Here is a 16,192-nt window from a genome sequence, read left to right as displayed (position 1 = left end):
TGTGTTCCCACAGTTTCCTGGGGCCACCTGCAGTGTCCCACCACCATTGACCTGTTGTATCATTGAGCCAAAGGGGAAAGGGGAAAGGTGGAAAGGGGAGGCCCCCCCAGACTGGGCTCACCATGCAGTACTGGGGACCCACAAACTGGCAGTGGGGTCCTCATGCTAACATACACCAGATGACCCTCCAGCACTGGGTGTCCCCTCTGGCCCTCAATGTCAAACCCCTGACTCCCAGTGCGGGACCTGGGACAGTACTGGGAGCTGCTGGGTGTTACTGGGAATGGTGCGAGGGTGGTACTGGGAGCTACTGGGGGGACAGTAGAGGACTGGGGGACTCTGAGTCCATAGTTGGAGGGGCTGGGGGGATACTGGGCGGGTGGTCTTGCTAAGGGGGAACTAAGGGGATCGTTGGCTCATCCTGGGGAGTGAGTGGTACCGAGAGGGTCACTGCGGCACAGGGGGCGCACTGGGAGTACCTGAGAACTGGAGGGCTGCTGGGGCTACCGGGGAGGGGGCACTGGGGGTCCAGTCTGGGGTGATCCGGGGGGCGGTACCGATCGTCCGTGGTCTACTGGGGTCTGGAGGCAGCCTCGGGGGCAATCCCAGGGCCGATCCTTGGGCAGTACTGGGGACGGTACCAGCGCCCGGAGGGCACTGGGAATGGGGAGGCGGCACTGGGCCGATGCGGGGTGCGGCACCGGGAGTCTGGGGAAGATGTCAGCGACAGTACCGGGGGTCCGGGGCGGTACAGGGAACGGGGAGGCGGTCCCAGGGGAGATGCGGGGTAGGTGCCGGCAATCTGGGGAGGTGCAAAGGATTTGGGGTTGATCCCGAGGCCATCCCGGGACTGTGGGGGGGATCCCGGGGACAGTACCGGAGTTCCGGGGAGGAACCGGCTTCTGGAGGCGGCTCTGGGGATGATGCGAGGGGCGATCCCGGGGATCTGGGGGCGATTCCGAGGCGGAACCGGGGCGGTCCCGCGATTCCGGGAGGTACCGAGTATTTGGAAGCAGGCCCGGAGGCGGTGCGAGGGTAGATCCCAGGAATCTGGGGGTGATCCCGAAAAATACGGGGCGATACCGAGGGCAGAACCGGGGGTCCGTGGTGGTACCGGGGAAGGGGAGGTGGCCCCGGGAGTGATCCCGGAGGCGGTACCGGGGATCTGGGGGCGATCCCAGGGGCGGTCCCGAGACAGTCTCGGTCTGCCCACCGGTGGTCCCGAAGAAGACTCCGGGGCAGTCCCTCGGTGCGGTGCCGGTGCCGGGAGTCCCGGGCGGTGACAAAGGCGGTCCCCGCCTCCCCGCGGGCGGTCCCGAAGAAGACTACTGGGCAGTCCCTCGGTGCGGAGCCGGGGCCGGTGCCTGGAGTCCCGGCCGGTGCCAAGGGCGGTCCCGGGGCGGAGCTGATCGCGATCGGGGTGCCGGTGCCAGTATCGTGGCAGCGGCGGAGCCCGAGGCATGGCGGACCTGGGCGCCCCGGAAGCGGGCACCGGCCCCGGCCCCGTCCCGGCCACGCGCGTGGAGCTCACGGTGTCCTGCAGGTAGCGGAGCCGCGGCGGGAGCCGGCACCGGGCGGCGGGGGCGCTAGGAGGCGGTGGGAGGCACTGGGGAGCAGCGGCAGCTGGCGTTAGAGGGTGCACCGGGAGGCCCTGACATCTCCTGGAATGCACTGGGAAGCATTGGAGAGTGGGGAGCAGCTGGCGTCGTAGGGCACTAGGTTGCACTGAAACGCAATGAGATGCACTGGGAGGCATTGAGAGGCACTGGAGTGCGGTAGCAGCTGGCGTCGAAGGGTGCTGGGGTGCAATGTGATATACTGAGGTCTCCTGGGAGGCACTGGAATGCACCAGAAAGTGGGAGCAGTTGGTGGTGTAAATTGCTGGGATGTGCTGGAATGCACTGAGATGCCCTGCAAGGCACTTGGAGACGCTAGGGAACGAGGAGCAGTTGGCATTATAGGGCACTGGGAGGCACGGGGAGGCACTGGGGAGCAAGGCAGCTGGCGTTGGAGGCACTCAAATGCGGTAGGAGGCACTGGGATTCGCTGGGAGACACTGGAATGTGCTGGGAAGCACTGGGGAGCATGGGGAGCAGAGGGGGGCATGGGGGAGTCTCTGGGACTGAGGGTGCAGGGGGGTCAGGTTTGGGGGAATTCTGGGAGTGCAGGGGGGTCAGGTTGGACCGCTGTATCCCCTGCATGCCCTGTACCCCTTGCCCACCCTGAACCCCCTGAATCCCCAACCCCCACTGCACCATCTACATCCCCTGTACCCCCCGGCCACCCTGCAGCCCCTACACCCTCTCTCTGCAACCTGGGGTCCTGCTTTGTTGTCCTTACACATAGTGTGCCCCCGACATGTGGTACCCTAATATGTGTCATGCTGTGCACCCTGTGCAGATGCGTCTGTGCACCCCAATGTGTGTTGTGGGGTGCATCTGGCAGTGCACCCCAACACCCAGCTGTACCCACCAACACCCGGCCGTGCTCACCAACACCCTGCTGTGCACCCAACACATGGTTGAGCCCCCAGTGCATGGCCCCCCAACATCTGTCAGTCATGCTTTGCACCCCAGTCCATGTCCTGGGGCACACCTGGCTGTGCACATGCTGCCACACACCCTGTCATAAAACTGGGCACAACCTGACATGTGGCTGTGCACCCCAACGTGTGTTCTGGGGCATTTCTGACCACATAAGGGTCACATACACAGTCACAGGCACAGCCAGATGTTCACACTCACATACACTCACACTCACTCTCATGCACACACACTCTCACACTCACACTTGTTCTTCCCTGGTCCCCAGGCAGCTCCTGGACAGGGACACCTTCTCCAAGTCAGATCCACGTGAGTGGGGCAGGGGGGTAGCGTGGGTTTTAGGGTCTCTGGGGGTGTTTTGGCTCTTAGGTATTTTGGGGGGTTCTCTGGAAGTCTTAGGGTCTCTGGAGGGTGTTGTGGGCTTGGGGGTTGTTTGGATCTCTGGAGGGTTTGGGGGTGTCTCTGAGGTATTTTGGAGGTGCCTGGGGGTTTTGGAGGGTCTTTGGAGCATCAATGTCTCTGGGGAGTGTTGTGGTCTCTGGGGGTTTTTGGGGTCTCTGAGGTGTTTTGGGGGGGTCTCTGGGAGTGTTGGGGTTCTATGAGGTTTTGGGGGTCTTGGGAGCTCTGGGAAATGTTGGGAGCTCTGGGGGGTTGGCATGGTCTTTTGGGATTTTGGAGGTCTCTGGGGGATTTGGTGAGTCTCTGAGGTGTTTTGGGGGGGGTCTCGGGGGTTTGTGGGTCTCTGAGGTGTTTTGGGGGGGGTCTCTGGGGATTGTGGGAGTCTCTGGGGTGTTTGAGAGGGTCTCTGGGAGTGCCCAGTCCCTCTGACACCTCCCCCCACAGTCTGTGTGCTGTACACACAGCGCCCTGGCAGCCACCAATGGCGGGAGGTGAGTGACCTGATTGGTGGGGGGCAGCCAGTCAGCATGTTGGGGTGCTGGCTGGCCAACCAATCATCAGCATGTTGGGGCAATGACCAGTCAGCATGTGTGCATGCCAACCAGATGGCCAGTCAGCATGTCAGGCTGCAGCCAGCCAGCCAAGCAGCATGTAAGATTCTGGCCTATCAGCATGTTGGGGTGATGGGCAACTGGCCAATCAGGGTGTTGGGGTGCTGGGCAAGTGATCAGTGAGCAGGTCAAATTCCAGCCAATCAGCATGTTGGGGGCCTGACCAATGAGCATGTTGGATTGTTGGCCAGCTGGCCCATCAGTGTGTTGGGTTGCCAACCAGTTGGCCAGTCATCATTGAGCAATCAGCGTCTTGGGGTGCAGCACCGGGACAATGAGCATCCTGGGCTGCAGCAGCCATCCAATCAGTGCCCGGGGGCACAGCAATCAGCCAACTAGCGTCCTGGGGATCTGGGGAGCCTGTCGAGGTGCCAGGCAGCCAGCCAATCAGCTATTGGCACACAACCAGGCCCCGCCCCCCTGTAATTAGCAGGGTGTTAATTGAGGGATAATGAGTGGGGGGTGGGACAGAGGGAGGGGCGCCCCTGCAGCACAAAGCAACACCTGGGCCTGCCCCGCCCCCGCCCGCCCCTGTCCCACACATGTCCCGATATGTGTCCCGGCATGGGCCTGCTGCCTGCCCTCACCCCACCTCCTCCGCCCACACATGTCCCTCTGTCCCCAACCCCGTGTCAGCATGTTCTCATGTCCCTGTGACCCCATGTTGCTGTGCCCTCATATCTGTATGTCCCCATGTCCACATCCCCATGTCCCGCTGCTCCCACCCCCATGTTCCCCTCATTCTCATGACCTCGTTTTCCTGTGTCCTGTCTTCACACGTCCCTGTGTCCTCATGTCCCCATGTCCCCATCCCAATGCCCCTATGTCTCCACATCTCCATGTCACTATACCCTTGTGCCCACATCACCACATCCCCATGTCCCCATGTCCCTATGTCCCTGTGTCTGTGTCCCCATATCCCTCTATCCCCATCCCCCATGCCCATGTTCTCATGTTCCCATGTCCTGTGTTTCCATGTCCCCATACCTTTGCTCATACATCTTTGCATCTCCATGTCCCTGTGTCCCTGTGTCTCCATGTTGTCATGTCCCCATCCCCATGTACCCATGTCCCTGTTTCCTTGTCCCCACCCCATGTAGTCCTGTCACCCCATTATCCCTGTTGTCTCCATGTCCCCCAGTTTGGCCGGACCGAGGTCATCGACAACTCCCTGAATCCTGACTTCCTGCGCAAGTTCGTCCTTGATTATTGCTTTGAGGAGCGGCAGAACCTGCGCTTTGACCTGTGAGTGACCACAATGGCTCCAGTGTCACCCCCAGTGTCACCCCCCTGTCTGCCAGGGTCACCCCCTGGCCACCCCGGCAGAGCCCCCCAGAGTGTTCTTGTCCCCATCCCTGTTCTGTCCCCATTCCTGGACCATCACCACCCTTGTTCACATCCCTCTCCCCATCCTTGCCCCATTGCATCCTCATCCCTATCCTATCCACTTCCCATTCTGCCATGCCATGCCATCTCATCTCATCTCATCTCATCTCATCTCATCTCATCTCATCTCATCTCATCTCATCTCAATCTCATCCCATCCCATCCCATCCCATCCCATCCCATCCCATCCCATCCCATCTCATCCTGTCCCCACACCTACTCCATATGTATTTGTGCCCCATCCCTGTCTCATCCCATTCCTGCCCCTCCCTATTTCCCTCCCATAACATCCCTGTCTCCATTCCTGTCCCCATCCATGTCCCATCCAAGGCCCCTCTTCCCGTTCCATGCCCACATATCCCCTCTGTCCCCAGGTATGATGTGGACTCCAAGAGCCCTGACCTCTCCAAGCATGTAAGTGCAGGATCAGCCCTGCTTCCCTGGCCTCCCTGGGATGGGCATCCCCCTGGTGACACCTGGTGTCCCCAATCCTGCAGGATTTCCTGGGCCAGGCATTCTGCACCCTGGGGGAGATCGTGGGCTCAGCCGGCAGCCGCCTGGAGAAGCCCCTGATGTGAGCCCTGCCTTTGCCCTAGTGTCCCTATGTCCCCAGTGTCCCTATGTCCCAGCCCAGTGAAGTCCCTGATGTGAACCCCTTTTGTGCCCCAGTGTGTCCAGTGCCCTCAGTGTGCCCATGTTCCTCCTAGAGAAGCCCCTGACATGAAGCCCCCCAGCCCCAATGTCCCCATGTCCCCATGTCTTCTCCAGAGAAGCCCCTGACATGAGCCCCCCAGTGTCCCCATGTCCCCCCCCTGGAGAAACCCCTGGTGTGAGCCTCCACTGTGGTCAAGTGTCCCCAGCGTCCACAGGGTCCCCATGTCCCCCCCCGGAGAAACCCCTGGTGGTAGCCCCTGCTGGCCCCAGTGTCCCGGGGTTCCCATGTCCCCGCCCCAGGGAAGCCACCAGTGCAAGCCATCTCTCCCCACTGATCCCATTGTCCCCATGTCTTCTCCCCTGGAGAAGCCACTGACATGAGTCCTGCCTGTGCCCTAGTGTCTCTGGGGTCACCATGTCCCCTCTGGAGAAACCCCTGGGTTTCACGAAAACCAGTGTTCATGAGAAAACTGGGAAAGCCTGTGTCCCCATGTCTCCCCTGGAGAAGCCCCTGACATGAATCCCCCAGGCCCCAGTGTTCCCAATGGTCTCCAAGTCCCCTCCCCAGACAAGTCCCTGACATAAGCCCCCCTGGCTCCAGTGTCCCCAGATCCCCCTGGATCCCTTTTGGTGTGCCCAGGATGGGCCCAGACCCCAGAGCTGATGGTGGCATTTTAGGGGGCTGGGTTTTTTTGGGGAGAGGGCTGGCTTTTGGGAGAAAAGGCATTTTTTGCGGTCTGGCTTTTTGGTGGGGTTTGATGGGTCTGGCTTTTTCTTGGGGTGGTGGCTTTTGGAGGGAATGTGGTTTTGGGGGATCTGGCTTTTGGCGGGGGGTCTGGCTTTCTGAGGTGTCTGACAGTTTTGGGGGTTGGCTTTTTGGGGGGTAGTTTAAGGGAAGGAACAGCTTCTTTTAAGGTTGCTGGAATTCGGGGTGGGGGCATTTATTTTACTGGAGACTTTATTTTCTTGTGGAGGGGTTGCTTTTTCTTGGGCGGGGATCTCCTCCATCACCCTTCAGTATGTGTTTGCACAGGATGGGGTCAGCCGTCACGAACCCCCGGGGAAGGCGACCTGCCCCGGCCACCTCCAATGGGTAAGTTTTGGAGTGCCCAGTGCACGGGGGACACCCACAGGACACCATGTGCACCTGCCCCATGCTCACATCCCATCCCGGCAGTGGCATTCCAGGGAAGAAGTGCGGCACCATCATCCTCCTCGCTGAAGAGTTGGGAAACTGTCGGGTGAGCCACAGCGGGGGAGGGCAGGGGGAGACATAGCTTGGGGACCCTCCAATATCAGGGGTGGCTGAGACACACCAGTCTGCACCTCAAAGATGAGGGTGAGGGCTGACTATCCCCATGCTGTGTCCTGCCTGTCCTGGATCCCTCCTTCCCTCTTGGAGCAGCCTTGATCCCACCCCTCAGGGGCATGCCGGGTGGGTGACACCCCCCAATCCCACCCCCCAGGATGTGGCCACACTCCAGTTCTGTGCCAACAAGCTGGATAAGAAGGATTTCTTCGGAAAATCTGACCCCTTCATGGTCTTCTATCGCAGCAACGAGGACGGGACGTGAGCAAACCCCCCCTCAAAACCACAGTGACCCTCCCACACCCCACGGGAGGGTTCAGTCCCAGCACAGGACACCCTGATGTCCCCATGGGCTGGCATTGGAGGGGGTGTCCAAAAATCCTCACTGCACTGTGGTGGTGATAGATTGGCCAGTGTTGGGCTGGGGGAGTGACCCCCTTGCTCCCCTCTTGTGCTGCCCCCAGTTTCACCATCTGCCACAAGACGGAGGTGGTGCGGAACACGCTGAACCCTGTCTGGGCAGCCTTTGCCATTCCTGTGCGTGCCCTCTGCAACGGGGACCATGACCGGTGAGCACCACAGGACCAGGACTCCCTACACCCCCTCTTTGGCCCCAAAGACCTCCTTAGCCCTCTTCCCTCCATCTCTAAGGTGCACTAGGACCCCTGAACCCCCTTCCCCCATCTCTGTCATACATAGGGACCCCAGGACCCCTTTTACCCCATTCCCCCCATCTCTGTGGTCCCAAAGACTCTCTGCACCTCCTTCCCCATCTCTGTGGTACCAGAAGCACCCACCCTCCCTGTGTTACTCACTTTTGCCTGTTTACCCATCTGGGCAATGGGCATCACCGCTGTCACCAAGCCATCCCCCCCTCCCCAAACCAGTGTCACCAGCTGCTGTCCTGGCAAACAGCTCCTCACGCTGCTTTGGCCCCGTGTTGGATGTTGCTGTGGCAACGATGGATAAAAATATACCACCGAGGAGGAGGAGGAAAGAGGAAAAAGCCCACAGAGGCATCAAAACAAATCCCACAGGGAATGGGGGGTTGTGTGTGATGGGTCCCCAGGGGAGGGGGGGGATGGGATTTGGGGGTGTCAGGGGGTGTTGGTGACTTCCCCTTGCCTTGCAGAGCCATCAAGGTCGAGGTATACGACTGGGACCGTGATGGCAGGTGAGCTGGTTTTGGTCATAGGGAAACCCCCACACCCCAGCTCTGCAGACCCTGGATGATGGGGCCCCCCGGGTGATGGGAATTCCCCCTGGTTATCTGGGACTCCCTGGCTGACGGGAAACGTCCTGAGTGATGGGAAACCCCCCATCTCCACACCCCCAAGTGATGGCTCCCCTGGGTAATGGGAACCTTCCTAACACGACTGATGGATAACCCCTGGCCTCACAGTCATGACTTCATCGGGGAGTTCACCACCAGTTACCGAGACCTAGCGCGGGGCCAGAGCCGCTTCAATGTGTACGAGGTGAGGGGGTATGGGCACATGGGCGGGGGGGTGCTGCACCCCTCCGTGGGGGTCACAGTCCCACTACTGCATCCCCAGGGGTTACGGTCCCCAGGGTCCCTGTGCTGGTCCCAGGGTCCCCCTGGGTGTTGGGGTCCTAACACTGCACCCCTGAGATATTATGGTCCCCAGGGTCCTTCTCTCTGCTGCACCCTGGGCTGTCAGGGTCCCTGTGCTGCATCCCTGGGCATCATGGTCCTCATGCTGCACCTCTGGGTGTCAGGGTCCCTGCGTGGGTGCTACGTACCCCAGGGTCCCCACATGCACCCCTGGGTGTCACATCCCACCTCAAGATCCCTCTTTGCACCTCAGCACAGTGCTCCCACTGCTCCTCTCCAGGGTATTCTGTGCCTCCTTGTCCCTCGGGATCCCCCCTGCTGCCTCCTGTGGCTTCCTGTCCCTGTGAGGAGCAACCCCCTTCCCTCTCCTCCTATCCCCGCAGGTGGTGAACCCCCGGAAGAAGATGAAGAAAAAGAAGTACCTGAACTCAGGGACGGTGAGGAAGGGGATGTGCGGAGGGAGGGACACAGGGGGTGTGGGCACTACCCCCCCCGAGCCCCATGTCCCCACAGGTGACACTACTGTCCTTCGCTGTGGAGGCTGAGCACACCTTCCTGGACTACATCAGGGGCGGGTGAGCAGGGGATCCCCAGCACCTCCAGCTGCACCTTTGAGAGTCCCCAACACCCCCAGCTGCTCCACTGGGGGACCCCAGCACACCTAGCTCCTCCATTGGGGATCTCAGCATCCCCACTCAGATGCCTCCTTGGGGACAGGGGGTCCTCATCACCCACAGCTGCTTCATTGGTACCCCTGAGACCCCACAATCGCTCCAGCACTCCCAACAGCTCCCTTTGGGGTCCCCAACACCCACAGCTGCTCCTTTAGAGGAAGAGGGTCCCCACCACCCCCATCTTCTCCACTGGGGGTCCTCAGCACCCCCACCCAGATGGTCCCTCATGGCCAGGGGCTCCTCAGCACCCCAAATTGGTCCTTTGGAGGTCCTCAGCACCCACAGCTTCTCCCTTGGGCACAGTATGGTGGCACCTCAGTGCAGGGACACTTGGGGGTGCTCTGAATTGGGGGATGGGTGCACCTTTGGCCCCAAGAGTGTCCCCACCCCAAACCCACACGTCACCCCCTGTGTCACCCCAATACCCCTTTGCCCCCCAGGACCCAACTCAATTTCACAGTGGCCATTGACTTCACAGCATCCAATGGTAAGTGGGGGCTGTGTCTCCCCAGGAGGATTTATTTGGGACAGTTGTAACCAGTTTGGTGTCATGATATCATCCTTGGTATCATCCTTGTCATCAGGTTGATGACATGGTGATTTTGTCCTTGTCATCAGCTTGGGGACATGGTTGTGTCTCCCTTGTCACTGGGCTGGGGTCATGATGGCATTGTCCTTGTCATGGGTTTGGGGCCATGGCGGTGTTATTTTTGTCCCTGTGTTCATACTGCAGTGGTGTCATACTTGTCACCAGCGGTCACTGGTTTGGGGATTTCATGGCATCATCATTGTCATTGAATTCAGGAGAGAGTGGTACCATTCTTGTCACTGGGATGGGGTCATGGCAGTGTCATCTTTGTCACTGTGTTGGGGACATGGTACTTGGGGGGTGGGGCAGTGTCATCCTTGTCACGGTATAGGTTCTATGGTGGTGTCATCCTTGTCACCAGCTGTCACCAAGTTGGGAATATGGTTGTGTCACCCTTGTCACTGGTTGGGGACTTGGTGTTTGGGGACGTGGTGGGATCATCCTTATCCTTGTCACCGTGTTGGGGAGATGGTGTCATCTTCTTCATGGGTTGGGGCCACGGTAGTGCTATCTTTGTCACCGTGACAGGGACAAGATGATATCATCCTTGCCACTGGGTTGGGGCCATAGTGGTACCGTGGGGGGTGCCATGGTTGTGGGAATGCTGGAGGTGTTTTGGGCATGCTGAGGGGATTGTGAGGGTGCTGGGGGGGCTATGGGGGTGCTGGGGGGTGCTGAACCCCATGGCCATGCAGGGAACCCCTCGCAGCCCACGTCCCTGCACTACCTGAGCCCCTTCCAGCTGAACGCCTACAGCCTGGCACTGCGGGCCGTGGGGGACATCATCCAGGACTACGACAGTGACAAGATGTTCCCAGCCCTTGGCTTTGGTGCCAAGGTCCCCCCGGATGGGCATGTGTCCCACGAGTTCCCACTGGTGAGGGACCAAGGCGGGACAGGGCTGTGGATGAAGGGTGGTGTCCTTGTCACCCAGCTGGGGACATAGTGGGATCATCTTGTCACATTGTTTGGGATATGGAGGTATCATCTTTATCCTTGGGTTGGGGCCATGGTGGCGTAATTTTCGTCACTGCATTTGGGCCATGGCAGTGTCATCTTTGTCACCACATTCGGGCCACGGCAGTGTCATCTTTGTCACCAGATTAGGGAGGGGCATTGTGTTGTCTTTGTCACCAGACTGGGGACATAGTGGGATCATCTTTTCACTGAGTTGGGGATGGGGTGTTTTCCTTGTCACCAGTTTGGGATTATAGTGGTCTCATCCTTGATCACTGAGTTGGGTACATGGTATGTTTGGGTTGGATCTGGATTGAGGATGTGGTGTCATCTTTGTCCTTGAGTTGGGGACATAGTGGCATCATCATTTTGCCATTGGTCTGGGGCCATGGCAGTGTCATCCTTGTCACATTATTTGGGACATAGTGGTATCATTTAGTCACTGGGTTGGTGATGTGGCATTTTCTTTGTGACCAAGTTGGGGCAATAGCAGTGTCATCCTCGCCACTGGGTTGGGAACTTGGTGGTGTCATCCTTGACACTGAGTTGCGAATATGGTGGTATCTCCTTTGTCACCATATTGTGGACATGGTTAGATCATCTTTGCTAGCATTTGGGGGCCATGGCAGTGCCATCCTTGTTTGTGGGTGGGGTCTGTGGTGTCACCCTGTCCATGAGTGGAGGCTGTGGTGTCACTGTGGTCCTGATGGCCCTGTGGCAGAATGGGGATGCATCAAACCCGGCATGCCGCGGCATTGCGGGGGTGCTGGAGGCGTATCAGCGCAGCCTGCGCCGTGTCCAGCTCTATGGCCCCACCAACTTCGCCCCTGTCGTCAACCACGTTGCCCGGTAAGAGGGGCCCTGTGTCCCGGGGTGGGGTCCCTGTGCCCCCCGGCGTCACACAGGGTCCCCCCAGCTCAGCGGCCACAGTGCTGGACGGGTCCCAGTATTTTGTCCTCCTCATCATCACCGATGGTGTCATCTCCGACATGGCCCAGACCAAGGAGGCCATTGTGAACGTGAGACCCCCTTGGTGGTACTGGGGCAGGTGGTGGGACTCCTGGGTGCTGGGTGGGGACCTGGAACCCTTGGATGATGGGGGCAGTGGGGACAGATTAGGACCAATGGGGACCCCTGGGTGCTGGGGGGTTGAGGAGGGGCTGGAACCCTGAGGGGGTGGGAAGAGGCTTGGACCCCTGGGTTGTGAGGAGTTGGAGGTGTCTGGAACCCTTTGGGTGCTGGGACCCTTTGGGTGCTGGGGTGGGTAAGGAGGAGCTGGGACCCTGAAGCTGAGAGGGAGGGGGTGGGTTGGGACTCCTGCTTGCTGGAGGCCTGGGGAAGGGGCTGGGAGCCCTGAGTACTGTGTGGGAGGTGTGGGCCCCTGGGTGCTGGAGGCAGTGAGGAGGGACTGGGACCCTTGAGAGGTGGGAAAGGGCTTGGACCCCTGTGGTTGAGAAGGGGCTGGAACATCCAGGGTCTGGAGGGTAGGGGTGTCTGGGACCCCTGGGTGCTGCAAGGGGGCTGGGAAGTTCCTGGAATCCCCCAGTGCTGGTGGAGGGTGTTTGAGACCTTTGGGTGATGGGGGGTGGTGAGGGACTGGAATCCTTCGAGGGGGGTGGTGGGATGCCTGAGTACTGGGGGGATGAGCTTGGACACCTGGGTGCTGAGGGGTTGAGGAGGGGTTAGGACCCTTGTGCGGTGGGATTGGGACCCTTTGAGTGATGGAGTGGGTAAGGAGGGACTGGCACTCCTGGGTGTTGCGGGGGGTGGGTATGAAACCCTTGGGTGGTGTGGGTGCAGTACGGAACTGGAATCCTTGAGGGAGGGGATGTTGGCACCCTTGGGTGCTGGGGTGGGAGGGTGGCAGCATTATTAAATTTTGTGGGACTCTCTTCACCCCCTGGCTCCCTCAGGCTGCCAAATTGCCCATGTCCATCATCATTGTGGGGGTCGGCCAGGCCGAGTTTGATGGTAAGATTTGGGGGCTGGGGGGAACTAGGGAAAGGCTGGAGGGGTCAGAGGAGTCCCTTGGCCAGTGGAACTATGAGTTGAATGTGTCACCATATGAATGTGCTCAGCATACCCCAGTGAGAGGGCTTGGATGTTCTGGGTGTGGAGTTGGGAGGGACATAATGGGATCCCAGCCTGTGGTGGGGGATACTGGGGTGCTGCTGACCTCCCCCCCACACCCTGCCCAGCCATGGTGGAGCTGGATGGGGATGACATCCGCATCTCTTCCCGTGGGAGAGTGGCCGAGCGCGACATCGTCCAGGTACCAACCCCAGCAACAAGGACTCTAGGGACCCCCTCCCAGCCCACCCAGAAGGGTGGTGGTGGTGGGGTGCCCTGGGGACCTCAAATCAGCCCTGTCACTCCTGGGGTGCATTGGGTGGGACTGGTGTGAAGGGATGATATGGTGTACTGGGACATGGGGCAGCACTGGGATTTGGGAGTGTACTGGGACATGGTGGTGGGCTTCACTGGGAAAAGAGGGTGCACTGGGATTTGGGATGTACCTTGGAACGAGGTGGACATGGGATTGTATTAGGATATGGGGGGCACTGAGACATGAAGGAGGCACTAGGACATGAAAGGAAGTTTACTGGGAAATGGGGGGTGTGATTTGGATGTGTGAGGTGTGCTGGGACATGGGAGGGATGCACTGGGGTCTAGAATGTACCTAAATTCCAATAGGGTAATAAACGGGGGGTGACACTGGGATGTGGGGTGCACTGGTACATGGTGGTGGCTTTCACTGGGAAAAGAGGGTGCACTGATATTTGGGATATATACCTTGGAATGGGGGTGCAGTGGGACATGAGGGTGTATTAAGATATGGAGGGCACTTTGACATGAAGGGGGTTGGTAATGGGTACTGGGATATGGGGTTGGACTGGGACATGAAGGGGGTTATACTAAGACATTTGTGGGGGCTGTTCTGTGAAAAAGGGGTGCAATGAAACTTAGAATGTTCCTGGATGTGGGGGGCGGGGCTGGGACATTGGGAGGCACTGGGACATCGGGGAACATTGGAACATAGGGAGGGGCATGGGGATATGGGATGTACCTGGATGTGGAGGGCACAGGAACATGAAAGAGGGGTGTATTGGGGAAGGGGTGGTGCACTGGGGAATGAGGGGGGCACTCAGATGTGCAGGCACTCTCTGGGACATGAGGAAGGTGTGCTGGCAAATGAGGGGGGCACTGGGGTATTGGGATGGACCTGGATGTGGGGGGCAGTGGGACATGGGGGTGTTCTGGGAAATAGGGGTGGGCACTGGAATGTCAGGCCTGTGGGAAATGGGAGGCATTGGGATATGGAAGGGCATTGGGGCTTGGGATGCACCTGGATGTGGGAGTGCCCTGGGACATGAAGAGGAGTGTACTGGGAAGTGAGGAACACTGGGATGTGGGAGTACCTTGGGACATGGTGGGGAGGGTGGCGGTATTAAGATATGGGGGGCACTGTGTCTTAAGATGCACCTGGATGTGAGGAACACTGGGACATCAGGAATGGGGAGGGGACACTGGAGCTGCTGCTGTGTGGGGAACACACGGTTCTGGGGGGTTCCTGGCCCTGGACTCCCTCAACCGCTCTGCTCCCCTATGCCCTCCCAGTTTGTCCCATTCCGTGACTACATGTCGGGGGGTTCCGGCGCGGGGCTGAGCATGGCAGGTCTGGCAAGGGAGGTCCTAGCCGAGATTCCCGACCAGCTCCTCTCTTACATGAAGGCGCGGGGCATCAAACCCACCCCCATCCCTCCCATGCCCACTGAAACCCCCCCACCCTGACTGCCCACTCCTGCACACTAAGTCTGCCACCCTGACTGCACACTAAGTTCCCTCACCCCACCCCAGGACCCTCTATCCAGGTACCAAAGGCAGCCAAACTCTGCCAGGGACCTGGGACTGGGGGTCCCTCTCTTCTCCTCCCCAACTTCGAGGTCCCCCCCTGATCTGGGGGTCCCTCCCACAATCCAGGTTCCCACCACCAAACCCATAAACCAGCTTTTGGTGTTTTTGGGGAGATTGGGGTGGTGTTGCCTGAGCATGCTTGGCCATGGGACTCCCCCATATCCATCCAGGACTGTCTTGCCTCCCCCAAAAAGGGACAGGGGGTCTTCACCCTCCTGAGCAGAAAGCCGGGGTGCACAGGAGCCTCCTCAAAAAATGGAGTGCTTCCCCAGGGTGATGCATGACCCCTTCTCATCCCACCAGCTCCCCCAAATCCATAGACCCCCCCTCCATTTCCTGGGCTGATCCCAGTGGGGTCCTCAGTGTTTTTTGTGTTCCCCCTTGCCGTGTTGCATGTGTCCATGTGGGTTTGTATTAAGTTGCCTTAAATAGCAATAAATTATTGTGGCTTTAATTACAGCCCCCTTCCCCAGGACTCTCCAGCATCTCCCCTAAAAGGAGACCCCCTGGCTTTATGTGTAACCCCTCCATGTGTGACCCTCCCCAGTTGCGTGACACTTCCTGGGACTGTGACAGCTACCCCACTCAGCTGTGTGACTCCCCCCTCCAGCTCTGACCCCCACCCTCAGCTCTAACCCTCCCATCTGTGACCCCCCCCCAAGCTGTGATCTCCCCCCAGCTGCATCACCCCCTCAACCTGTGCTCCCCCCAGCTCTCTGTGACACCCCAGCTCTGATCCCTCCCTAGCTGTGTGACGCCCCAGACAGTGTAAACCCCTCAAATGTATGACCTCCTTGGCTGTGTGGGACCCTCCCCCCAGCTGCGACACCCCCAACGGTATGATGCCCCCATGTCTGATATCCCCTGGTTGTGTGTGATGCCCCCACACTGTGTGACCCCACCCACGTGTTGGCATACCCTCCCCAGCTCTGACCCCCCCCCAGCTGTGTGTGACACTCCCCACACTGTGTGATACCTCCTGTGTGTGACCCCTCACTATGTGACCCCCAAAATTGCAAATACACAGAAACCACTTAGAGTGGGGGAGGGCTGGGTTATTTACAGGACTCTGCTCCCTCCCCCGCACCCCAAAACTGCTTGAAGAGGGCCCTGGGAGGCCCCCCTACAGAGACCCCACACCCCAACTGAGGTGGTCATAACGGCCTTAAAGCCCAACCGGGGGGTTACAAAGACCCCACATCCCACTGAGGGGTTCACAAAGTATCCATACCCCAGGTAGGGGGGTCACAAAGCCCTCACATTCCACTTTCATCGGGTAACAAGGCACCCCAGCTGTGTTGGGGGGGTACAAAAGTGTCAACATTCCAACTTGGGGGGGGGCTATAAAACCCCTGCAACCAAATTGAGGGTGTCACAGAAATCCCATATTTCAGCTGGCTGGGGTTGCAAAATGCCTATCCCTCAGTTTGGGGGGGTCACAAAGCCCCCACACTCCAATGGGGGGCTGAAGAAGCTTCCTCCCACTGGCTGGGAGGTGGGGGTAATTTCAGGTCTCCCTCTTCCTCCCAGAAGGTGGCTTTCCAGTGTATGGAAACTGTACCAGTGCTGAGACCAAACC

The 16,192-nt window shown here is 59.2% G+C and overlaps 1 protein-coding gene across 2 annotated transcripts; it reads left to right on the top strand.

Annotated features, from left to right (window-relative positions):
- Positions 1-531: 531 nt before the first annotated feature.
- On the top strand, positions 532-15,072 carry LOC146426813 (copine-5-like). Of its 2 annotated transcripts, none has more exons than XM_085082875.1 (21): positions 532-995; positions 2,812-2,852; positions 3,407-3,433; positions 4,695-4,798; positions 5,314-5,353; positions 5,437-5,513; positions 6,627-6,686; positions 6,771-6,834; positions 7,060-7,163; positions 7,367-7,471; positions 8,035-8,076; positions 8,305-8,380; positions 8,862-8,915; positions 8,992-9,053; positions 9,593-9,639; positions 10,437-10,618; positions 11,420-11,547; positions 11,615-11,717; positions 12,612-12,669; positions 12,897-12,970; positions 14,317-15,072. In XM_085082875.1, the coding sequence occupies exons 1-21, from the start codon at positions 686-688 to the stop codon at positions 14,488-14,490; spliced, it is 1,932 nt and encodes a 643-aa protein (XP_084939001.1). In that variant the 5' UTR covers positions 532-685; the 3' UTR covers positions 14,491-15,072. The 2 variants fall into 2 exon arrangements, with proteins under 2 accessions (XP_084939001.1, XP_084939002.1); XM_085082876.1 differs by having other exon boundaries at positions 879-1,543; positions 3,387-3,433.
- Positions 15,073-16,192: the final 1,120 nt, after the last annotated feature.

Source organism: Lichenostomus cassidix, chromosome 26, assembly GCF_008360975.1.
Source record: "Lichenostomus cassidix isolate B80296 chromosome 26, HeHo_3.0, whole genome shotgun sequence".
In the NCBI taxonomy this organism is placed as follows: domain Eukaryota; kingdom Metazoa; phylum Chordata; class Aves; order Passeriformes; family Meliphagidae; genus Lichenostomus; species Lichenostomus cassidix.
This window is presented reverse-complemented; position numbering and strand designations above follow the sequence as displayed.